Below are 26900 nucleotides of genomic sequence, written 5' to 3'. Positions count from 1 at the left end.
CTTTTCTTCCTTTCTTCTACCCGTGTCCCGTTGCTTTATCTTTTTTAATTTTTTTTTTCCTCCTCCTTTTGGTAAGGGGAAAAACATGCCTATTCTTTAGAGTGGTTCTAATGAGACAGCTTTGCTAAAAGGCACAAACTCAGGATGTTTCAAGTAAAATTAGTCGTACTGAAGAGTTGGTCCTGTCAAGTCTAGAACACTTTGAAATATACAGAAATAGCCTTTTGTTCAATAGATGAATGAATTCCACACTTTGATGATGAGATAAACAAGCCTCTTAGGGATTTTCCAGTCAGGAGTTGGACATGTTCAATATCAGGCCAGACGAAATAAAATATAACAGAAGGCCTTTAGAGCCCAAAGGAAGAAATTTTTAATTTCCACTTAGAGGTGGTTTTTAAGCTGAATTTTAAATTAACATGATTTTAATAGTGAATAAGATAAATGATGTGACTAACCTGAGGGAAAGCGTGGTGAAAAGTATAAGATGTGATTTGGCGAATGAGTAATAGTAAAGGGTATAAAAAATCTAAATACAGGAACAGGCAACTTAGAGATGGACAGGTGGGCCACAGAACTCTACAAAGGCAGGGAACTCAGTGTTTCACTGTGTCTAGTAGAGTGCTTGGCACACAGTAATGAGAGCTCAGTAAATATTTGCATGGATGGAAGACTGGATGAGTGAATGATGAGTGGGTGCATGGAGTGAGTTTTCTGAACTGAAGAGGCTTTGGAAGTTGTCTAGGCCAAACCACCATTTTTACAGATGAGGTAAGTGGAGCCCATACTAGTTAATAATAGAGTTGGAATACAACCCAGATATTCTGACTCCTAAATGAGTGAGTACCTTTTCCACTAATTGTCACCATTTAACTTGCTTTGAGCATTTACGATAAAATTTTACCTATTTCATATTCATTGTTTCCTTTTCAGGTTTTCCATTCTTCTGTCCCCTCCCCCAAGTTAGAGGTGGATGGGGTTTGATATTATGGGCAATAAAAGGCTTCTTGGGGTAGAGACCTGGAACCAAATTACTATTTAAATATTTACAATTATTATTTAAGTGTGACTTTACTGGAAAACGAATCCTTAATTCTAAGCAATTTAGTTTATGAGCATACTTTTGAAATAAATCACTAAAGAATTAGTAACTGCCTGGCTGTGTTGAGGCTATTCTTGAGAAATTTATAATTTTAATGAATTAAGAAAACCAGAAGTGAATAGCTACCTTTTTCTCCCTCTTCCTCATACACTGCTGTGTTCACCCCTGTCTTTTTTACACATGCAGTGTAACTCGACAGCTAATAATTTCATTCTACTTTGCTGTTTTTACATTTAGCAATAATAACTCCTGATAACTTGTCAATAATGCTTTGCTCAACCAAGCATTCCTTTCTGGAGAAGTCTCCGGAGCTAATACCTGAAAATTCAGTGGACTTTTGGCCATCCAGAGTAATCTGGAAAGCTTCCAAGTAGCTTAAATTTAGAGAGATATTCTTAAATTTTAAAATTTTTCTGTATCTTTTAAGTAATTTCCTAGGTTATCAATTTAATAAAATACAGTAAATACAATTTTTAGGTAATTTTTTGTACTCTGAGAATTTTTCTACACATACTATATATGGTAATATATGGTTAATATATTATTCTTTACTCATATGAGTGTAGAGAGAAGCTTTATTCTTGAATCCCTCTTGTCACTGTTTCCTAGCTCAGACTCTGAAGTTCTGACGTGGACGTTAGCAACAGCCCAACTGCTTTTCCTGAGTCTGGTTGCTCTGCTGCTCAATTCGTCATACACATTGCTGCCAAATCTTCTTTAGAAATACTTCAGTGTTCTCCTTTCTCAAAAAGCCTCTCTGACTCTGCTTTGCCTCCCAAATAAAGTATATTCCATCATTCAAGGCCTTTCAATTCAGTAAATACAACTGAACACCTGTATGTGCCAGGCATTAAACTTGGTGCTTTCTGTGATGTTGGACCTAACTGACCTTCCCATGCATTTTGCTCATATGGTCCCTCTAATTGAAATGCCCGTTTCTTCTCATCACTCCAATTTCTACAAGACCAGAGGCTACCCAGTCTTTCAAGTCCATTTCTCAGTATCACATCCATTATGAAATTGCCCTAGTTCTCTTCTACTCTCTGCTTACCGTTGCCTCAACAGATGTAGTTTTTTAAAAAATATTCTCTATAGTGCTTTATTGGTAATTCTTTTATTGTACTTTCTACTTTGTGTTACGGTTGTGTTTATCCGTTGTCTCTCCTATTCAACTGTAAGCCCTTTTATCATAGCATCCATCTGTTTATTCTTTGCATCTCTCACAGCACCTAGTCTGTTTCCTGGTATACTAAATACATACTTGAATAATTGGATGTACATTTTATAAATAGCTCACCTTTAGTTTCAGCATCTTGAATGAAAAGGCCAGTTATATTTACTGACTTAATTTTATTTTGCTAGAAATTGAAAGCTTGATATTGTGAAGCAGTTTTTAAAATAGCCACAACTATATTATATTTATGGTTAGTATAAGCTTGCTAATGGGTAATTATAATTTTATTTATTTTACTGTGTGCGGTGCAGGAACAGACTTTATTAACAGACGAATTGTTTGTTCTTTTTTTAAAGCATTAATATATAATTTTAAGTAATTGACTATTTTCTTTCGTAGTGCATTTGCACAGTATAACTTGGACCAGTTTACTCCAGTAAAAATTGAAGGTTATGAAGATCAGGTATGTTTCATATAAACACAGTGTCTGGCTATTCTTTGTTTTGATTATCACAGTTAGTGTATCCTGTAAGAACTGTGAAGTGATATACTTGAAGATAAAAAATTATTTGTTTTAATCATAGCCACTTATGGACAAAGTAATTGAAAATTTAGTCTCTTTTGTTTATGCCAATAATGCTATTAGCAGAAAGTCCCTTTTAGAAATACTCAGATGTAATTCATTTAAGATTTTAGAAAATAATTGCTTTAAATCTACTTTCTTGTTTTTTATAGGAAAAAAAATCAATCCTATATTAATCCAAAATCTAGAATATATATTAGTAAGATTTATATCAGTATTTGGTTGCTCTGGAATTCTACAGTTCTTCATGTGAGTAATTTAGCATTTAGTAATTATTAAATCTTTTCTTTCCAAAATGCAAGTTAAAATTGCTAAGCTAAGAAAAGCCACAAAAGGTTACTGGCCTTTTTCTTTTTTTTCTTTTTTTTTTTTGGTTTAGAGTTACAAATAATTAAATAGTGATTGTATCAATTAATATTGTGCTTGCATGAAGCACAATTTATATAAAACAATATGAAGAAGGAACTGGTAGGTAGAACATAAGAGAAAGTGGTTAAGAAAGAACATAGGAGAAAACTCTTAGTAGCTAATTGTATCAAAGTTTGTGTTTGACATTCCTTATGTAATATATAGTCTTAAAGTTACAGGGGAAAAAGTAAGACTAGATAGAAGATGACTTGTAACTGAAGGGAAAACTTAAGCTTACGTATAGATATGCATGTGTGTATATAGTGTTTCCTTGTATTAATCTCCTAAACTTATTTTGTTTCTCTCTTGGAAGATTTTGGGTTTTTGCTTTTTCTTTTTTGTTCTTGTTTTTACTGCTATAAACATGCTGTATAGAACATCTCTGTACCTTTCATCCCATTGACAATTATTTTCTTGGGATGAATCCCTAAAAGAAAATTTGCTGGGTCTTTTAAAAATGTGGGATAGCTTCCAGAGTCATTTTATGAGTCTACCATAATTTTAATACTTAAACCTAAAAAGATAAAAAAAGGAAGCTCATGTGGATTGTAGGTTTAAAAACTTTAAATAAGATATTAACAAATATAGTCAAAGAATAATATACCAAAACTAAATAGAATTTTTTTTACAGAAATGCAAGAATAGTTCCATATAAGGCAGTCTATATTGGTCTTACATATTAACCAGCCAATTAAAGAGAAAAATCTTACGATGTATCAGTAATTGGATTTTAAAAGTCCAACAGCTATTTCTCATTAAAAACAAAAACCATAAGTAAAATAAGAATAGGAAAAAACCTCTTATATATAATAGACTATTTAGCAAAAACCAATAGTAAATATCATAAACTATAAACACTAAAACAATTTTAGTTAAAATTAGAAATGAGCTAGGTATGTCTGCTTACCAGCATTATCATTCATCATAAATGGAGGTATAGCAAATAGACAAGAAAATGAGAACTTGTAAAGCTTGCAAAAGAAAATTCTTTGGTGACATGATTTATATATTTAGGAATACCAAGAGACTCTAGCAGTATAACTCCCCAACTAAAAAAAGCTATTAGACTTATTAAAAGAATTTGATGGATTTAAATAAAAGAATTTGGTAAGGATGCAGAACTCATTAGCTGTTCTTTATTGCGGCAAATAAGTACCCAAAACTAGAAATGGTGGGAGTCAGGGTGGGGCAGGCAATTCCATTTAAAATAATGGTAAAAATCATTAATTTAGGAATAAGCTTAACAAGAAAGTCAAAGGATTATGAAGAAAATAGTGATGATCTGCTTGAAACACATAAAATAGGATCTGAAGAATGGAAAGGCACACTACATTCCATTCTTAGAAAATTAAGTTATGTAAAAATTGATACATGAATTTGATGCAATTTGAGTTAGAATCCTGATTAGTTTTTTTAAATGGTCAATGTTTTCATAAAGTTTATGTGAAAACAATATATGCTTGAAATAACTCAAGAAATGTAAAAAATAGAACTGTAAGAACAGTCAGGGAGAATTGCCTTAGTAGATAGTAGAAGTTGTTTTACAACCAAGGTAAAGTGAAGTCAATGTGTGTATTACGTAGAGTAGACAAATAAATCAGAAGAGTAGCACAGAGAACCATACTTTAGTCCCAGAATATATGAAAATTTTTATGCAGATATTGGCACAACTAGTTTCTATCAAGAAGAAAGGTAAGTTAGACCTCTGTCTCACTTATAGAAATAGATTTGAGGTGGTTTAAAAATCTGTAAAGTGACTAAAATTTTCGGGGAAAATCTGAGTCTACATGTATATTGTAGAGGCAGGAAGACCATCTTAAATAAGACTAGAAACCCAGAAACTATAAATGAAAAGATGGACGATTTACTACATATGAATGTATTTAACTGTAGTATGAAACAGATACCATAAAGGACTCTTACAAATTGATAAGGAAAAAAACCAACCCAGATTAAAAATATTCAAGAATATTTGCTCACAGAAGAGTAAATGACCCATAAACGTGAAAAGATATTTAGATCTATCAGTAATCAGAGAAATAAAATTAAAATATTGATATATGTTATACCCATCGGACTGAAAAGAGAGCCTATTGATGGTGGTGGTATGGAGGAAAACATACTCTCACATTGTTTGTAGAAATGTGGATTATCACAGCTGTTTTTTGGAATACAATCTAATTATGTTTAAAAATTTTTAATATATAAACCTTTTACCTGCTGTCCCCACCGCCACTGTTTGGGCATCTATCCAGTAGAAATAAAAAAGCATCCAGCCAGGCATGATGGCTCACGCCTGTAATCTTAGTACTTTGGGAGGCCGAAGTGGGAGGATTGTTGGAGGCCAGGAGTTCAAGATCAGCCTGAGTAACATAGCAAGACCCCTCATTTCTACATTAAAAAAAAGAAGAAAAGAAAAATTAGCTGGCTATGGTAGCATGCACCTGTGGTCCCAGCTGCTTGGGAGGCTGAGCCAGGAGGATCACTTGAGCCTGAGAGTTTGAGGTTGCAGCAAACTACTATGATGCCACTGCACTCTAGGCTGAGCAACAGAGCGATACCCTGTCTAAAAAAAAAAAAAAAGAAAGAAAGAAAGAAAGAAAACATCCAATGGAAATAAAAATATCAGCATGTTAAAATATATGTACAACAATAATTATTAATATTTCATCACTTTTAATGTATCCTTCCCTCCCCCAAAAAACAAACAGCCTAAAAATAAGAGATGATGGTATATCAATAGTGGATTAGCAGAATAAATTTTATGTTATATCCACATCATGGAATATTATGCAGCTGTTAAAAAGAATGGTGAGAAGTATATCAGTTGACTTTGAGGGATTTCCATAAGGTGTTTATGTTGAAAAAAGTCAGGGCAGAAAAGAGTGTGTGTGTGCGCACACGCATGTGCATATGCACATTTTCTTTCCATTCTTATAAAATAATGACCAAAAAACTCTGTGCTTTTAGGTATAGACATGTGTATATATTTATCTATGTAGGATTTTATGACTATGAAAATATTTAGAAGGGAACAGCCTATGTTGTTAGTGTGATTTACGTCAGAGGGATGGGTTAAGTCCTGACATAAATAAGGTGTTAAAGATTGGGAGAATTTCGAAGGAAGGAAAAAGGAGGGAAATATTTAAATAAAGCACAAAATACCAAATTTATACATGTATAATTTAAATGTATGTAAATTAATTATGTTTTTAAAAATTTTGAAGCCGATTAGAAACAAATGTTGATGATTAGTTTATAAGAAACAAGAATATTGCCCAGGAGCAAGGGTAGGACACACTGAAGAGGATTCTCCTGGACTAAAGCCATTCTTGTAACCACGCTGGTTGGAGGTTATTATGAGTTCTTTGCTTTTGAGGAACTGGAGCCTGATATTAGAAATAATAAATTGTTATAGTTCTCAAAGCAAAATACTGACTCCGGCAGTGTTTTAGAGAATGCATTTTTTCACGAGTAGCTGGGGGTTATATTGGGAGAAAATCTGATCCGTACTGAATGAGAGTAGCCCAATTGTCTATATAGTCTGCTTGTTTGAAGTATTATAGTTGTACCATATAGTTAAACCAGTCGCTTGGAGTAAGATTGTTTTATAGTTTTAAAGAAAAAGCTTAAATGAGTGTATAGTATTATGTATCTGTATTTAAATGCTGTTTTAAATCCTTTTTTCTAAATTCATTCCATCATTGAAGGTATTGATAACAGAACATGGCGACTTGGGAAATGGAAAGTTTTTGGATCCAAAAAACAGAATCTGTTTCAAATTTGATCACTTAAGAAAGGAAGCAACTGATCCAAGACCCTATGAAGCAGAAAATGCAATTGAATCTTGGAGAACTTCAGTAGAAACTGCTCTGCGAGCTTATGTAAAAGAACATTACCCAAATGGGGTCTGCACTGTAAGTCATCAGTAGCAGCTTTTTTCTTTTGTGTCTTATGTAAATGTGAGCATGTTTTTATGGTCTCCTGAAATTTATAGTAACTTAAGGAACTAACATTTTATAACTTGTCACTTTTTTCCTTGAAGTATTATAAGTATTTCTAAGAACGCTTACTATTTTTTCAAAGAAATTCTGGATAGTAAATAGATATATTATGGTGGCTTGAAATGGAAAAATGATTGTACCTTGAATTAAATCCATGTAGAAATTCTAATACACTGATTAAAGGAACATGACATGAGATTCTTTAACCTTATGTTCATGACTCTGTGAGTTGAGATCAAATTTCTTTTTATGTAGTTATAGCAATCTTAGAACAAATAAAATATTTGGAAGTGAAATCATGTCCTTAGGTGTTTTATAGTCACGTTTCTTTTGTTTTTTGGTGTGGTTCTTTCATAAGTTTAACCTATTTTTATATTTTCAGGAAATATAAAATATGGTAGAAAGTAGGAATACTTTTTTTTTTTAAGTTTTATAAGATCGTTTGTTTCCAGACAGGCTTTTTAGCACCCCTGTTTGTGCTTTGGTGGTATCCTTCATCACTAGAGTGATCTTTTGAAATGCAAACCAGATCATGAAAATCCCCTGCGTGAAATGCTTCAGAAATTTCCCATTGCACTTAGGGTAGAGTCCAGGCTTCTGAACATGGCTTACAAGGCCCTGTGTACATGGCCTCTGCTTACCTCTGCAACCTAACTCAACCGTGCATCCTAGTTTATACCTGGTTTCTCAACATAAATATTAATATCACCAATAGCATCCCATTTCTTTCTCAGGTTTTTCATGGTTAGGACAAAAATTCTTCCTAAATGTGGTCTGCTTAAGTATCTAGCTTTCAGTAATTATTTGAGAAATATAGCAACATAACCTAAAATATATTCCATGTTATTTGAATTATAACTTGTTGATTAGGATTATTTTGGAAGAATAACTCAACAAGTTTAAGGGAGTAATTGAATAGAGAGCCCTCGTTTTTTTTTTCTTGGAGGATTGAACGTCACAAGTTAGTCATTACTTTTAAAGCAATAGGCAGGAGGTGAAATAACATCATCACACATCACAGGCATTCTCTTAATGACCTTTCTCAGTTATAAGTAAATTAATTTTCTCACCCTTATCCCAATACTTTTTAAAATGACTAGAGAAAGAGTAGCCCCTAAGATTGTGAGGTGAACAGAAGTGATAAACACTAGCTAAGTCCAGTTTTTAATTGGATGGAAACAGCTACATTGGTATCTATATGTTTAAAATATCTGCTTCCTTGAAATGAAAGCATGATCTATCCAGGATACTTATGAATATTTAGAGTATAATTAGTTTTACTCAATAAATTATATTTTATTAATTGTTCTCTTTTGTGATCCACTAAGAATTTGAGTAGGTGTACATATTCGAGGACTTGTTTTTCTAGCTACTGTATTGGAATGATGGCCTATTTTATATTCTTTTATGTGTTCCTGTCAAAATACTATACAATTTTCAGTGTTTTATAGGTGTTTAAAGTTGGACGTTCTGACTGGTAAATTCACTCTTGTGCTTGTTTTCTTTGCCAATAAGGTGTATGGTAAAAAAATAGATGGACAGCAAACCATTATTGCATGCATAGAAAGCCATCAGTTCCAAGCCAAAAACTTTTGGTAAGTTAAAATTTTGTGTGTTGGGGAATTTTGGCATTGTTTATATTATTTGTGGTTCTTGCTTTAGTGATTGTAGCTATACCTTGTTTGTGTATGATTGTCTAAGAACAATCTAACATGATATAAAACTTTAGCCTTTGATATTAAAAAAGGCATTTGCTCCATAACTGGTCTAATCATCAAAGGTAGCAGTAAATCCATTGACATTGAAAAAAGTGTCAAGGAGCATAGTGTTTTTGGAGACTGACAAACAGCATCCTAAGGGAGCGTGTGTGCCTACAAGCAAACCAGTTGGCATTCTGAGAAGGGGCTGCTCCTCAATGAAACTTACATGGAGGAGGAGGACAGAAGTAATTATTAGATCAAAAAATGATGCTTCTTTTGTGAACTTTGGGGACTCTAAAGTAGAGGTTTTTATGGGGATTGCTTTGTGCTTGGTTAGCCAACGTAAGGAAGTATTGACATGTTTTATACAATGAGGCAAATTACAAGCATGCCTTGTAATTTTGTGTACAAATTAGTCAACTATTCCTTACAAAAGTCAAGCCCCCCCAGAGCACTGATTTGCCCTATTAATCTTGGACCTTTGACTAGTTGTTGGTCCTTTTTATTCTTAGACAAAACTATTTGTGAGATATATGCCTGTTTTGAAGTTCTCCAAGACTTTACAAGTTCATAATTGAATTAAGTCTTTGCATTTATAGCCCCCTTTTTTGTTAATACATGCTGAGATCAGCAGAGTAAGTACAGTCATAATATTTACCTTTTAAGTACATTAGTCTTCGACTCATTAGCCAAATTGGTTGGTGGTGCTATTGAGGGTAAAATAACAGGTATCAGTAACCCCTATGGGCCAGTTTGGTCCATGGCCCAAGGTTGTTCCGCTGCTTAACCATCTCAGAAATAAATGCAAGGTTACAAGGTTAACCAAGAATATTTGGAGGAATGCAGATCCATCATCACTGAAGGAAAATCAATTCCATATGTAAACATATGCTTTAATGACAAGCTGCAATATCTTAAAGATTCTGGCATACAAAGTTACTTTCATGGACTTAATATAAATTTAGTTTCTCTAAGTCTAAAATCTTGTAACATTAACCTGTCAAAATCTTAAGGCAATAAATCTTTGTAAAATTATTATTAATTTATGCTGTTTGTGCCAGGAAATATATAATAAAATCAGTCTTGTTGAGATCACATTACTATTAAAAGAAAATTCTCGTTACTAAATTTTATTTTAAAATACATTAAAGATGTTATAATAAATTTACTAAAATATATAGAAAAAATTAGCCGGGCGTGGTGGCGCATGCCTGTAGTCCCAGCTACTTGGGAGGCTGAGGCAGAAGGATTGCTTGAGCCCAGGAGTTTGAGGTTGCTGTGAGCTAGGCTGACGCCACGGCATTCTAGCCCAAGGCAACAGAGCAAGAGCAAGACTCTGTCTCAAAAAAAAAAAAAGGAATTGTTATAAAAAAGGCTGTCAGAAAAATGGGAGAAAATTCACTGGTGGACAAAAATTAATAAGATATCTATTTGTAATTTTTCAGTTTCCTACCATGAATATGTATTAATTTGTATACCAAAACCAGCTCTGGAATGTGAAAGGAGGATGTGCCTTTCATGTGGAGACTTTAAACATAAAATTGGAAAAGGAAAAAAAAATCTGGTAGAAAAATATAAAGTAAAAAATATATGAAATCTATAGCCCTTTCTTTCTAGATATCAAAACCTCCTTAAATGGTTGTATAACATTTATTAACCATTCTTTTTAAATTATTTGGTACTTTGTATCATTCAGTAGATGTTAAACTGCACTGACCATAGTTGTGAAAGTCCTGATAATCAACATTTATTCCATATATTCTGAAAGCATAAAGTGATTCATTCAGTTGAAGAAGTAGCTTAAAATTTTTCTCCAAGAAGTAGCTTATATGATTGAGTTTTGAATTGTTTTTTAACCCTTAGCTTTAGAATTCTGAAGTTACATCCATTATGTAAGTCCTTTCTTATCAGTAAGGTGAAGATTAAATTAAATATGTATCATAACCAAACTTAACCTTTTGATTCTTTTGAATATTTCAGTGATTAAAAAAATGAATGTCCTGCATTCATCCCAGACACTCTCGTACTGTAGCATTAAATTTAAATGTGAAACTTAAAATTGATTCAAATTATTTTCCCTACCTTATTTACAGCTGCTGTTTTTATTTTTAAGGAATGGTCGTTGGAGGTCAGAGTGGAAGTTTACAATCACTCCTTCAACCACTCAAGTGGTTGGCATCTTGAAAATTCAGGTATGAAATAAAATGAATTTGTTTACTGATTTCTAGGTGATTCTTAACAGAAAAACAGCTAATTCATAAGTTGACATTTTCATAATACACCATACCTTTTCTTTCCTAGATCTTTGTTTTGGGGTAATGGGAAAAACAAGTAGTGCTGTTTTAAATCTTCTAAATAACCTTGCAGTATATTCGCTAATCATCAGAAATCTGCAAGGATAGCTGACAGATGATAAAACACAGCTAAAATTAGATGCTACCATTTGGTCTGCTCAATTTGTTCATCCAAGCATCTTCTCAGTTTGAGTTGTCACTTCTGTCATCTGAACTGGGTGGAGTTCAGTGAAGTATAATATTAATGTATGTGTATATGGGTGTATAAATATTATATGTGTATATATTATTATATATTTCCTATGTCTTTTAAATATCTTCTGTTCTCATATTTGGCTTCTTACATGAAGCCCACTAGAATTGAATTCTTTGACTCTTAGTGAAAGCTCAGATGTTATATATAGAAGACCATTTGATAACTGGGGCCAAATATTTGAAGATAAGCATTACTAAATAAGTTGAAGGAAAGTACTAACTAATATTTTTCTATCATGGTTCATTTATTCAATACATTTGTTGATCAACTATCGTGAAAGATATTGTAAGAACTATAAAGGAATAAAGATGAATCAAATGCTGCTACTGTGTCATCTGACTCCAGTATGCATATCTCGTCTTACATTGTATGGCCTTTATGTCTTGGTACCTATCCCTTAAGGACTAGCGAACGGAAGTTAAAAATATGGATTTTCAAACCAAACTGCCTAAGTTTGAATCCGAACTCTGTCAGTTAGTAGTGGTGTGATATCAGGAAGTCATTTAAGCTCTTTTTGTTTGTTTCTTCATCTGTAAAAAAACTATTAAAAAGCTCATATGATTGTTTGAAGATTAGTTAATATGGGTAAAGTGGTTAGAATAGCCAGAAACAAAATGCTCAATGAATGGTAGCCGTTATTGTTAACATTATTCTTTCTTTTAGTTAGGCTTCAGTAGATCTTACCTGGATCATTATAGCAATTTCTAAAATAGTGCCCTTGTTGGACCAAAGCTTGTTGAGAGCAGAGATTTTCTGGTTTACAGTTCTATCTTCAGCGCTGAGCATAGTGCCTAGCATATAATTGTGACTTTTTTTTGTTGAATTGCTGGACCCTTTGATATGCCCTAATCCATTTTTTCACATTGCCATCAGAAATAATTTTTTGTATTTAAGTCTGGATATGTTACTTGCCTACTTAAGACCATTTAGTAGTAGTACACTCACCCCTACCAGATAGTACAGCATATTTGCATGGCGTACAGGGTCCAAAATTGACTTGTTTACTACCTATATATATTTCTCCAGCTGCTACTGTCCCTCCTCCACCTCATATAATTCCAGCCATTGCTTCCAGTCCTTTCTGAAATATCCTTTTTTGCCCTCAGAGAGAGTCTGGAGTATTGTTAACATATTTTGTACATGCCTCTACTATGTTGTGTTAGTATATGACGTCAGGGACAGTGTCTTTTTAAAAGCCATGTATCTCTAGAACCTTATGTGGTAGTGATTTGTAGCAATCACTCAATTAATATTTGTTGAATAAATTCATGCCTGTGAGTTTGGGGAATTAAATGAATGGTGGAAATACACAAAAGAAGAGCAGTGTTTGGGAAGGAATATTGTGCGCTCAATTTTGGACATCTTGGGTTTAGGTACCAACGGAATGGCTGTGAGGTAAAAATGTCCAACAGTCAAGTCAATGGAGGGCTTGCCTGAATAACTGCAGGAATATCTAAGTAGGCTCCTCATTTGGCTGAGGGCCGGAAAAGTCTTCCTGGAGTTTAAAGGTCAACAGCCCAGTAGAGAAGTCTAGGCTAGAGCTGAATTTGGTAGTCATTTGCATTGATGTGCTTGATGAAGCCGTGAAGGTCTTGGTGATTCCTATAATGTGGTTTCTATAATTTCTTTTTCTAACAGGTTCATTATTATGAAGATGGTAATGTTCAGCTAGTGAGTCATAAAGATATACAGGATTCCCTAACAGTGTCTGTAAGTAATTAATTCCACAATAAAATTTAAACAACCTAATACCAGAATGGTTTTGAAGTTAATATTTTAAGTAATATTTCTACTTCAGATTGAAGTGTTTTCAGATAGATTAAAGATAAGTAGTTGCAAATCTGTACTTAATTTTTTCACAGCTATATTGAGATTTAATTTCATAGACCATTCAATTCATTTAAAGTATAAACTTCAGTGTTTTTTAGTGTATTAACAGGATCATACAACAATCACCACAGTTCAATTTTAGGACCTTTTCATGCTCTTTAAAAGAAACCCCACACCCATCAGCAGGCATTCACCATTTTCCCCAGCTCCTCTCCCTGTCCCCCCAACACTAGGCAACTACTAATCTACTTTCTGACTCTATGTATTTGCCTATTCTGGATAGTTCATATAAATGCAATCATAATATGTAGTCTTTTGTGACTGGCTTCTTTCACTTAGCATGTTTTCAGGGTTCATCCTTGTTGGAGTATGTATCAATACTTTTTTCTTTATTGCCAAGTAATGATTGTTTCGTATGGACATACTGCATTTTATTTATCCACTCTTCAACTGATGGACAGTTCTGTTTTCTACTTTTTGCTGCTATGAACATTTGTGTGCTATTTTTTGTGTAGACATTTGTTTTAATTCCTCTTCGACATGTACATAGGAGTGGAATTTCTGGGTCATGTGTTAACCATTTAACCTTTTGAAGAACTGCCAGACTGTTTTCCATTTTACAGTCTCACCAGCACTGTAGAGGGTTCCAATTTTCCATGTCCTCGCCAGGACTTGTCTTTCTGATGATAGCCATTCCAGTGGGTATGAAGTGGTATCTTACTGTGGTTTTTATTTACATTTTCCTGATGGCTGAGTATCTTTTCTTGTGCTTAGTGTGGTCATTTGTATATCTTCTTTGGGGAAATGTCTATTCAGATCCTTTGCCCATCTCTTAATTGGTTATTCATGTTTTTATTATTGAGTTGTAATTGTTTGCACATTCTGTATACAAGTCCAGACTATCACATATGTGATTTGCAAATATTTTCATCCTTCTATGTGTTGTCTTTTCACTTTCTTGACGGTATTATTTGCAGAACAAAAGATTTTGGTATTGATGTAGTCTAAGTTTTGTTTTCACAATTTGTGCTTTTGGTATATTTACCATTGGCCAAAGTCAAGAAGATTTACTCTAGTGTTTTCTTCTAAGAGTTTTATAGCTTTAGTCCTTACCTTTAGGTATATGATCTTATACCTTACTTTAAACTGTATTGTATATTTTCTTCCTCTAGCTGTTTGGATTATGATTTAATGAAGTTTTTCTTAAGTTCCACTTTCAAATTGAAGAATTTTTGAACTTGTTTTTATTTCTCCACCGTTTTTTCACACATTCTTTCCATTGTATATGCAACTTTGTCCTTGTCGAGTTTTGTTTTTTTGTTTTTTTTTTTAGCCCCAATGATATTAACAGTATAATATTAACAGTGACACTTTCTCATAAACATTTGTGTTACGTACCTAAAAGTATCAGTGTATTGTAAACATCAACTGCTAATATACAAAATCAGCTAATTTACAAATATTAAAGAAAAATTCATTTTTAACTTAAGAAAGCTTTTAACTTTAAGAAACATGTGAATGTATTAGGACAGATGCTACCTGAGGAGGTACAGAAGCTGAATTTTTCTTAATTTTTCATTAGCTCTTAGGTGATTTCTGCTTTGACTTAATTGGTACTCTCCATGCAAAATTTGCCAGTGGAAAAAACTAATATCTGGTTTTCCATGAGACATTATATTCCATATAGTTATGTGTCATATGTAGTTATTTATTACATGTGATGCTATTTACATAACAAGGGTACTTGGTACTTTCTTCTTTGAGGTATTTGACATTGAACAATGTTGCTTTATCTCATAGAGTTTCCATTGTTTTTGGAGAGAGGAATAAAACTCACCGCTATTACATAAAGATGTGTATAAATGTGTATATATATACACATGCACATACACATACACATACACACACATAAAGTGGGCCAGGTGTGGTGGCTCACGCCTGTAACCCTAGCATTTTGGGAACCAAAGTAGAAGGATTGCTTGATTCCAGGAGTTTGAGACCAGCCTGAGCAACAGAGTAATACCCTGTCTCTACGAAAAATAGAAAACTTAGCTGGGTGTGGTGGTACTCACCTGTATTCCCAGCTTCTCAGTAGGCTGAGGTAGGAGGATCACTTGAGCCCAGGAGTTTGAGGTTGCAGTGAATTATGATGATACCACTGTACTCTATCTCAGGCAACAGAGCAAGACCCTGTCTCAAAAATAATTAATTAATCAATTAAAACATACAATGTTTAAGATATTAGAGAATTTTGCATTAATACTAATTTATAAAAAAAAATATATATATATCCACATTTCCAGTAACTTTATTATTAGGAAAAAAGCAAATAAACCCATATATTAGTAGGTTAAAAAATTTTTTCCAGAAGATATTTAAATAGTAAAGTAAATTCATGTTGAACTTTAAAATACACTCTTCCAAATTGGTAATTTTTTTAATATCACTGTGGTGCTAAATACTGTTCAGCAAATATTTAACAATATTTAAAGAGTCATTAATTAGTAATCTCTGCCTAACTTTCTTACCTGTAGATGTTGTGTTTTAGAATGTGTATTGTGTTCAAATTGAACTTTTCATCACTGTGTATTATTAAGATTTCACGTTCCTCAACCAGTTAAACACTCAGACCAGGCTTATTCTATATAGTCTTTTAAAATATTTTTGCCTGGTTCCCCTTGGACTTAGAATAATTGATCTGACAGTATTCACCCTTTATTTGTCATAATTTCCATTTTTGTTCACTAAATTATAACATTTCATTAATCATACATATAGTTAACAATAATAGAGGTTTAGTTTTAAATTACTATTTTATTTACTTTTGATTTTGTCTTTTATTCAGAATGAGGTGCAAACAGCAAGAGAATTTATAAAGATTGTAGAAGCTGCAGAAAATGAATACCAGGTATGATTTTCAAAAATATTATATAAGGCATATCACTTATGAATTAATGGCACTGAAATTTTGATTTTAGCCGTAGGCCTGAATTTTTTTTTCCACTATATAAGATAAAGTCTTTTGTTGTGTATTTACTTTTAGTACAAGGGCAGACCTGTTTAACTGTAGGCAAAAAGAGTGGCAAATAAATTCAGTTAAGAGTTTGTATTTTAAAAAATACTAAGACTAGGTTTTAGCCTACTGTGATTTCTGAATACAGATTGAGTATCCCTTATCTGAAATGCTGCCAGGATTTTTAAATGGCTGTTTTGCCTCTAGTTGGAAATTTTAATTCAGGAGATATTTTCTAAACCATTTGGATTATCTGTAATCTGATTAGATCACATTTCATTTTGTGCTCTACTTTTTACACTATGTATCAGCTTCTAAACAACACTCTTGAATTTAAGCGTTTGTGAATTGAATGAGTTCCTATTCCTTAAAAACAATAATTTACAAATTATTCTGACATAGTAAAATAGATTCAAAATAAGGACACACAAATATTAAATCTAATTTATAATTTTATTTCATTAAATGTAATTATTAAAAGTTATTGTAAGCTTTTTCTTTTAGCTGTTTTTAAATACTTTTAAAACCATGTCAAGATTTTTATTGACTGTTTTCAAACAGTGAAATGGCTGCTTAAATAAAGGTTGTCCTGGAAACATCTATGTGTTTTATAAATTGTTCTGTTCCTTTCCTTGGCTTTAAACTTCTAACTACTGTTTTTCATAGACTGCCATCAGTGAAAATTATCAGACGATGTCGGACACTACTTTCAAAGCCTTACGTCGACAGTTGCCAGTTACACGCACTAAGATTGATTGGAACAAGATCCTCAGCTACAAGATTGGCAAAGAGATGCAGAATGCATAAGATGAACATTGCATGACCGGATCATTTTAGTGTCTTTGCGTTAAAAAAAAATTATTGCAAAAGTATTCAGAACTGTCAAGCTGCCCAGTCAGATGGGCTTATGCCATTTAAAATCACTGTAATTAATTAGTTTGGTTAGAGCACAAAGCTTAGCTAATCAACCATTATTTTTCATTTCTTTTGTTCAAAGAGGATTGCAAATGAGTTTAGTTTAAATGTCTTTTACTTTCTGTTATGTCTTTCTTTCTTACAATGAAGAGATGATTCCTGTAGATTATGGTTAAAAGTTTTTGAAGTGTTTCAAAAATATTTTACTTACTTTAACCCTAAGATTGTTGTCTTTTGGTTTATGAAATGGGTAACTTTTGATATTTGCCCAGTTCTTTTTAATGGGGTCAATAATGGACATTATAGTTTAAGGTGGTTGATGGATTTAGCCATATATGCTGCTAAAGAAATTGTCTACCTTTCCCCCCTCACCTCTTCCATGTATGTAAGATTGAGATTAGAGGGAAAGCATTTTCTATATCAATTGTGTTTAAACCTTTCAAGAAGGTTATTTAGCTAGCTTAGTGTTTAACTAAACTTTTTTAAAATAAGGCGAAGGTCTAATGCTGTTTTGAGATTCTGAAATTACATGAAAATACTTACTTCAGAAATACATTTAATGCTTTTTTTTCTTGTGACAGTTACGCAAATTAGCTTGAATTCCATATGTCCCTGAGTTATTTTTATCATGAAGCCACAAATGTATTATAACAAGGCAAATTGTAATATATATAATCCTGAACTCATGATCATGTCTCAGTATTTTTTTCCCTTGGATTGAAAAGTACTGAAATTCAATGTGACATTAAAATGCAAATTTTCCTATTTATTTGAGTAGAAAATCACTTACCGGTGAGTCATCTACTATTTTAAAATACTTTGGATATTATAATTCTTAACTGGTTGTAAATTAGAAGAGCTGGGATTACATGTGGTGTGCAGTTACAGTCTAAATTTTTCCACCTTCCTATGCATCGTAAGCATGTTTATAATATTTTAAAGAATAGATTTACCGATACTACAGGAATTTCAAGCCTGTAGTGAATGTTAGTGTTTACTATAGGGAGAGGGGTGGATTTATGGTTTCCTTCAAAAGAGTATTGCTTATTATACTTGAGTGGAATCCTTTCCTCACGTACTCCTGCAGATGTCTGGGCCTGGAAATGTTTTTTTTTTTTTAAAAAAACACCACTTTTATTATGTACAATAAAATATTTCATTAGCTTGAATTGTATAGATTTTTAAAAATTCAATGAAAGCATGTTGTTTAATTTCTTTTTAAAATCACTGTTGGGCTTTGAAAGCATTGAGAATATAATATGAAATTATGACTTCTGGCTAAATCATTTTCATTTTAGTTTTAAAATACAAGTTTTGGTATATTGGGATTCCTAAAGAAGATGAATTGGTAACATTAATTATCTGTTCCCTTTTTTTATAGAGCTACTGGAAAAGTTTGATGATGATTCTGAACTAAATACTAGGTAAATCTGTAATTGATTAGCTTAGTTATATCAGTTGGGCTATTATGGGTTCGTATTCCATGAAGATCAATTACTTTGGCTGTTTTATAGCCTAGAATGCTTTCTTGAAAATATATACAACTGTTTTTAAAGAGATTTGCATGTGAAAGGGAAGATTTATCAAAAATAATTTGGAACACAGTCTGAAGTAATGATTGTGCAATAGATTATAGTTTAAGAATAGCATCTAATGTGAAAGAAGAATGAAACCCAAAGTATGCTAAATCTCAGGGATATAGTTTTAATAGGAACCATTAATGGCTACTGTGTTGAATGGCTGAATTATGGAAGTGAGGGCAGAATCAGGGAGAACTAGGAGGCTGTTGTGGTAATCCAGTTGAGAGAGAATGCTGCCTTGGGCTGAGGTGGTAGCTGTAGAGGTAGTGTGAAGCATTGAGTTCTGGGTATATCCTAGAGGTAAAATCAGCATGGTTGTGGAATGTGAGATAAAGAGAACCGTAGAGGACATTTTGGGCTTGAGGAATTAGGGAAGATTCTGGGAGGAGTCAGGTATATTGAGAGCAGGGGGCTGGTCTGGAGCTTGATTTTAGATTACAAGGGGATATATTATGTGGCAGTTATATACAGGAGATAAGAGCTAGAGGAATGTCCTGGGCTAGAAGAATGGGAGAGTGAATGAACCTGGGAAACAATTTGATGGACAGGCAAAACAAAGGACTCCTTGGGGTTAGTGATAATGAATTTCAAGTGAGACCAGTGAGTGTAGCTGTATGTTTTTCTTCAGCCGGCATAGAGTGCATGAATTGAATTTAACCGAAGTTGTGGTTTTGCCAGGAGTGGGTGACCGACCACATGGAGAGGGGCAAGGTTATAATGATGGTCTGTGGAATTAAAGCTGGGTAAGCAGGGAACTGAGGACGTGAGAGGAGGGGAGGGACAGTGTTGAAAATGTGGCACAATCAATCAGTGGATTACAGGTGCATTTAGAGTTGGTGGGACTAGAAGGAATGACCTGGAAATGTAAGAAATGGTGGTTAGAGAATGGTATGCTTAAAATTGAGATTTTGAGGAGTTAACAGTTACAAGTATAACCAAGGGAATGACTGAGGGAGGACAGGAGAGGAGTTATAGCAACTGTACAGCCTGGGGTTGGAAATAAATTTATTGTTTTATTTATTTATTAAAATCATTGACTTTTAATAACCACATTGAAAGCCTTAGCATAATATAAGATCCTTTTAAAAGATATTCCACGCTTATCATCAATTTGTGCTTTTGCCAACTATTGGGTATACGATATAAAGGCATATTCAGCCGGGAGTTAACACAGGTATTGTATAAAGCCCACGTTATGAAACAGCCCAAGAAAGATGTGTATTTCTGTTCACTTCTCTAAGATGGATTATTTAAAAGCAAGATCAACATGTACTTGCTAGTCTTAAAGTATAGATTTGGGGGCTTGAAACTAAGAACTTTTTAAAAGCAGACTCTTTGTATAGGTACATCTCCAAATTTGACATTCCGAGTATTATGAAAAAGCTTTATTGTAGTATTGGCTAGTAGTGCTATTGGAGAATATGCAAAATATTCACCACTTAAAAAAGCCAATTTTTAAAGGTCTAATTGGCATTAGAAATTAATGTCAGGTCATTCAAGATTAATCAAACTGTATTCAGAGGACTGTTCTAGGCATTGTGAAGTGCGGAAAATATAAAGCTTTCTTAAAGGAGTGTACAAACTAGTCATTGAACAATAGTGTTTTTCAACCTTTTTCACAACACAACTTATACAGAAAATGACAGTATTTGTAAGGCACACTGCAGGAATGGATAAGGCTGCTTGCCAGCTGCTGTAAGGGTTGAGGGGATTAGTATCTTGGCACATCTTGAGCCCATTTAGGAAGATGTGCCACGTATAACACAATAAAATGTTAATACTTCAAGATTGTTTATAAGATAAACTTCAAGCCTTACTTACCTCAGATATCTTTTAAAAGGTTGCAAAGGTAGGCTTTCTGGAAAGGATGAATTTTATTTATTTATTTATGTATGTATGTATGCATGTATGACAGGATCTCACTCTGTCACCTGGACTAGAGTTTAGTGGTGGGATCATAGCTCACAGCAACCTCACACTCCTGGGCTCAAGTGATCCCCCGCCTCAGCCTCCTGAGTAGCTGGGACTACAGACGCGCATCACCATGTCTGGCTAATTTTTTTATTTTTTGTAGAGACGGGGTGGGTCTTGCAGTATTGGCAGGCTGGTCTCAAATTCCTGGCCTCAAGTGCTCCTCCTCCCCAAGTGCTGGGATTAGAGGTGTGAGCCACTGTGCCTGGCCTTGGAAAGGATGAATTTTAAATTCTACTTTGGTACACTAATATTCTTGTAAGTTTGCGTGTAATTAGTAGGAAATCCTCTCTTATCTCAGTGAAGCACCAAAATACAGATAATAGGTTTCTAGTAAGGAAATGTGATGGATCAAAGAGCATTATCCAGTTCAAAACTAAATCTGACTTTTTTTTTAACACGTACCACTGTACAAAATAATACAAAGTTAAAAATAAGTGTTCTTCTAAACTATAATATGGCTTATGATATGTTAAAATATTTTTATCCCTAGTTTTAGTATAACCTGAGTATGCTAGTTAATGTCATTTTTGATTCTTTTGCAGTGTGCCTATATCAGAGAACTCATATTTTTTCACACAAACTGACTAGAAAGGACATATATCACAGATGCCAAATCAGCCGCTCACTCTAATAATGAGACTACGTCAAGTTAAAGCACTCTGGTAAATAGAAGACTGTTAAGGAAACAAAATTGGTATATTAATATCTTAGAAGATTGATGGGAAAATTTGTAAAATGTCCAGCTCTTAAACCAAATAAATTTTCAAGAAGTTCTTTTACTGCAAGGATACCCCTAAAAGTCCTACTGACTAAACAGTGTAGAGTGTTCAACCTTCCTCTTGTGCTTCGTGTTTCGTGCCACTAACTTACTAGCCTAGCAGAATCTGAAGACTGATCCGGGTCTCTTCCATCCCAGACTTTTACCTGCACAGATCCCAAAACCATACTAGAGAGAAATACCCAGGAGCTACAGCTGTCTTAGGTATAAATTAAATACTTAGGAAAAACTTTAGTTCTTTTAAAATACACTGCAAAATATAGATGAGTGTTCTGAGATACTAAAAGTATTCTCAAATGAGGAAAAAGCAAAGAAAAGAAAATCCCGCCCATGTGAACTCATTTTTCTCTCACTTTGGGGCTTTACAGAGGAGAAAGAAAAAGGAAATAGAATTTGAAGGAAACAAATTTCATTCCAGAGACTTGTAATGGCAAAAACCTTAAGCCAATCTAAATATTCAGCAACAGTGAATGAGTACAGATGCTGTGGTTTGTTGATACTGGGATAATATACAGCTTTTAAAACCTTACGAATCAGAGCTTCATGTAGTCACATACTATAAAAATTCATGTTGAGAAAGAAAAGTTGCTGAAAGGTAAGTACACTATGAGTGCAAGTGTAAAGGTCTGCAAAACAATGCATGCATTTTATCATGTATAGTGGATGCATAAAGCATGTAATGGGATTAAAAACCAAATCAGGATAGTGTATGTATGAGGAGGAACATGAGAGAATGGGATGCGGGGCCAGTACAGAGGAATTCAGTTGTATCTATAAGAATTTGTTTCTTAAACTGGGTGATAAGTATACAAGTGTTATTAGAATATTACCAGTTTTTTATGTCTGATATGTTTTGTCAGTTAATTTTACAACTTACGCTGACACATTTGGAACTCCACATGAAAGGAAATATAGTTGACCCTTGGATAATGTGGATTTGAACTGTGCAGGGCCACTTATTTGCAGATTGTTTTTCAACCAAACTTGGATGGAAAATACAGTATTTGTGGCATGCAAAACCCACATATAGAGAGGGCCAACTTTACAGATACATGGATTTTGCAGGACTGACTGCGAGACTTGAGTGTGCACAGATTTGGGTATACGTGGGCAGTCCTGGAACCAAGACCCTTGCATATCCCAAGGGGCAACCGTGCATGCAAAAATTGACTCGGGCAAAGGTAGAAAAATGACAAAGGTCATAACCGTAGAATAATTGAATAGAAAGTTTACTGATATTCTTTAGAAAATCATTGGACTCAATGTTTTATAGTAAATTGTGTTCAACTTTCCATATACAGATAATTTTCTTCGTTATAGAAATTATTCTAGATGGTAGAAAAACAAGGATATCTATTTTATGAAATTGCCATAAGCTTAAATAAGAATAGCACTCAAAGAAAACTGATGAAACTTCCTTGTAAAATTAAAAGCAAAATTCCTTAATACGTTAATAAGCAAGTGTGGTTTATCACTGGAATGCAACGGTTGTTCCTTGTTAGGAAATCTAGTAATGTAGCTTCCAAAATTAGCATATTAAAGAAGAAGAACACATACAATCTCAGTAAATACTATTAAAGCAATTGATCAGATTTAGTACCCAGTCCTGATTTTAAAGGTATAATCAGTCCTGATCTCAAACCAGCGGGGTAAAAATGAGTTACTCTATAAATGATGTCGAGACAACAGGGTAGCCAGGTGAGGGGAGGGGGAATTAAATTGGATCAAAGATTTAATGGTATAAAATGATATTCAAGTTCTTGTATAGATCATGATAATTTTTAACTTAAGAATTTTAGACAAAACCCTTAGAATCCATACAATGTAAATTAATGTATTTGAGTTCATAAAAATCAAGATTTTCTACATGGCTTAAAATGCTCTAAGCAAAGTCAAAAGACAAACCATTTCCAGGAGAAAACATTATCAGTTTATTTAACAGATGGTTAATTTTCCTAAGGTCTGTTGAGCACCTGGAACACAATAATAATGCAAGAATCCAAAAGAAAATTGAAAAGCAGATCCTATGGCACCTGAGTCCCTGACATCATGGAGGGCCTTACCAGTCTTGGACTGCCTAATTGGACCTTTATTGGGAACTAAATAAATGTATCTTATTTAAGCTCCTGCTGTTTGGAATTTGTTTTGTATTTTATCATTCCTGCCTCTCATCCTATAACAGAATTTGGTACCAGTCATGGGGTCCTACAAGTAACAAAACCTAAAATGTGGCGTTGATTAAAGGCCATGTATGTCAACAGGGATTCTGACATTTGAATACAGTGTTCAAGACTGCTCTCTTGTACATTTATCACCACTGCCCCGAGGCACTAAATGCCAATGACACCTCCTAATCCTTGTGACAATCAAAATTTACCCCTAAAGGGAGGAAATATTTCTCCAGTGACTAGGGCAATTCAGTAGGGCATAGATAATTGCAAGCTAGAAAGCTGGTGACCCTTGTGTAGGCCATGAGAGAACATCGAAATTTGTTGCCTTGAATACCTTGAAAAGTAGATTGGCATGGCTTTAACAATAGGAAAGATGGCAGGGAAGACTCAGAATGGAAGGAAGGAGTTAATAGCTGTACTGAATCCAGAGAAATTTGAACCCAGTTGAACTTTCTACAACATCAAATCTTGCAAGGATCGCCATGTACTAATTACTGATCCAAAAATGTTCCCAAGTCCACTGAACCTGACTGTCGGGATCCTTCGTTCTCTCATTTGTAATTCATGGACTGCAGCAAGTCCAAAGTGATAACATCAACAGGCCATAAGGTTGAAGGCAGAGATGAGAATAAGCACATTGCCTTTCCACCAAAGCCCATTGTCTCAGAAGCGTATAGTTTTCTATTACTGCATATTAAATGATCACAAAGTTAGATCTTAACACAAGCTTATTATCTCACATTTTTCGTGGGTCCAGGAACATATTAGCTGGGTCCCGTGTTCAGGGTTTCCCCAGGCTGAAATCAAGGTGATGTCTGGGGCTGTAATCTCATCTGAGACTTGGATTCCTCTTCCAACTTTATGTGGTTGGCAGAATTCAGTTCCTTGTGAATTGAATTTAGGAATGGAGTGATTCCACAATATCTGAGAGAAAAGAGAGCTTTTAGTCATTGGACTGAAAAAACAGGTGTAAACAGGAAACTTCTGGGCAAGCTGCTATGTGCAGTCACCCTAATCAACTACGGTGAGCTTTGAAAGTTGTGTGGCCCCAGTTGTAGCCTGGAAGGATAATGGACAATGAAGGAACTTCCCCAGAAACAATGGACGAGGAGGTCTTCCCAGACAGCAGAATCGAGGCCTGCCTGCCTCGTGGGCTAACCAAGAATCTACAGGCGATGACAGTATGTACAGAAATGACACTTTATTCCATTTCGGAATTGCGATTATTCTGTTCCTACACCTCCACTCAGTATTGTGTTGGGGCAGATAACATCTTTCAATTTATAGTTTGCTTGACAATGAGACAAATTTGTTCCTCGTGAAGAGAACTGCGTATTCATCCAGCTATCTTGGACTTTGAGCTGACTTCAGAGAGGCGATGGGTCTTGGTGGTGTGTCCCTTGGGGAGGGGTAAATATACTACACAATGTGTAGTAGGAAGGGTGCGTTCACACAGGTCAAGGGTTTGTAATCTGTGGCAGAAATTAATAGTTATTTCTTCAGTATCCATTTTCAGCTGCTCATCTGCCCTCGCAGAGCAGAGATGGCGCTTCCCATCTCCCCTTAGAGCTAGGAGTGGTTGTGTGAACGAGTTGTGGCTAATGGCAGTGAAAGTGTTGTGGGGCAACTTCGGGTCCAGTAGGGGTCAGATCCCATGTACTCCCCTCTTATTTCCCTTTCCCTGTATCCTGCTGCTTGAAACTTTGCTGCCACCATCTTGAACCATCAGGTCCAGGCACGAATGAACCGTGTTTGAACCCTGTCTTTCACACTTAGGAGCTCCACGCCTCCTCCATGTACTTGGATTTTTACCTGAGAGAGAAATGAACTCTCTTGTTTAAGCCTCTGCTATTCTGTTTCTTGTCGCCTGTAGCTTAACTTAATCTTAAAGGATAGAGCCTCACCTTTCATCCCATCCTGTCTGATATTAGAAAGAAAAGAAAATATCCAGATGTGCTTAAAGATCTAGCCAAACCAAATGGTGAACGTTTTGGAACTAGTAATCTTGAGTTAGAGAAAACCTTCCTAAAAAACAGACAAAACTCAGAATTTATAAAGGAAAAGATTGACAGATTTCTCCTCCCAAAACATTTGACATATTCTGACCACAGAATATGTTAAATAGTCTACAGAAAAATATTCACGAAGAGCCTGTTAGAAATAGCTGCAAACATTTTTCTCTCCATCTGCCCCTTATCTTTTAATTTTGTGTTTGGCATCTTCTGTGGTCAGAGATGTTATCACTATGTGTCTCGCTAAGCATTTCAAAATTCTGCTTGAAAGGGAAAACAGTTTGTATTTCTGAGCATATGTTTGAGCAGTGCGAGATCATATTTCTGAAATTTTCATGGGAGGAAAGAACAAGGTTGCGGTTTCTGAGAGGAGCCAGCAGGTGTCACTGTTCTCATTTCAGGCTAATGGCAGTTCAGGTAGCTATAGCACGGGGAGATTGAGGCCAGGACATCCTGTATCCCACTCTCTGGAGGACCTACTTGGGCTTACCACGTCTTGGCTGTTACACAGCAGAAGGACACTGCCGGTCTGGGAAAGAAACTTTCCATGGTTAGCATCCAAGGAAAGAGCTTTTAGGATATGGAAATATTTGGCAATAAGTGAGGGTATTACCCAGACACCTGTAGAAAATTTTGACTGTATTTAAGTCAAGAGTGCAGTGGATTCTCAACTGTTTTTGAAGTCAAGGATGCCTCTGAAAATCTGAAGGAAGCTATGATCTCTCACTTCAGAAAAGTGCATGGGTGTCCTCCATGTTGCTCCCTCTCTTTCTCTTGCAACACGCACACCCCTCTTTATACAGTTTAAGGGAGTTCATGGCCCCTAATGATCCAGTGTTTCTTTACCTGGGTAATGTTGAGATGTTCTTTAAATTTTATTTAAAAAATTTACAGACCTCCACTGTTAAATTATTTGCAACATAATCCATCATTTAACAAACTTTTCTCCAGCTCCTGTTGTAGGGACTTATAATGAATGCAGCAGTGTATTAGATGACAAAGGTCATTTACTCACTAGGGGAGAGAAAGGCACTAACCAAGTTGGCGAAAAAGTGCCAGCTAGTGATACATGTATAAAGAAAACCGGGGAAAGCCCTCTGCGAAGA

At 34.6% G+C, this 26900-nt stretch overlaps 1 protein-coding gene across 1 annotated transcript in view; it reads left to right on the top strand.

The window, feature by feature from the left end:
* The window catches only part of CAPZA2 (capping protein (actin filament) muscle Z-line, alpha 2), a 45437-nt gene extending 27389 nt beyond the window's left edge, over window positions 1-18048 (top strand). Inside the window, exons 4-10 of the mRNA XM_012652777.1 lie at window positions 2676-2739; window positions 6978-7184; window positions 8787-8866; window positions 11085-11163; window positions 13160-13231; window positions 16197-16259; window positions 17031-18048. Coding sequence (XP_012508231.1) covers window positions 2676-2739; window positions 6978-7184; window positions 8787-8866; window positions 11085-11163; window positions 13160-13231; window positions 16197-16259; window positions 17031-17171 — 706 coding nt within the window. The 3' untranslated portion in view covers window positions 17172-18048. The remainder of the gene's footprint in view (window positions 1-2675; window positions 2740-6977; window positions 7185-8786; window positions 8867-11084; window positions 11164-13159; window positions 13232-16196; window positions 16260-17030) is intronic.
* The last annotated feature ends 8852 nt before the right edge of the window (window positions 18049-26900 follow it).

This window comes from Propithecus coquereli, unplaced genomic scaffold, assembly GCF_000956105.1.
Source record: "Propithecus coquereli isolate 6110/MARCELLA unplaced genomic scaffold, Pcoq_1.0 Scaffold4, whole genome shotgun sequence".
In the NCBI taxonomy this organism is placed as follows: Eukaryota; Metazoa; Chordata; class Mammalia; order Primates; family Indriidae; genus Propithecus; species Propithecus coquereli.
This window is presented reverse-complemented; position numbering and strand designations above follow the sequence as displayed.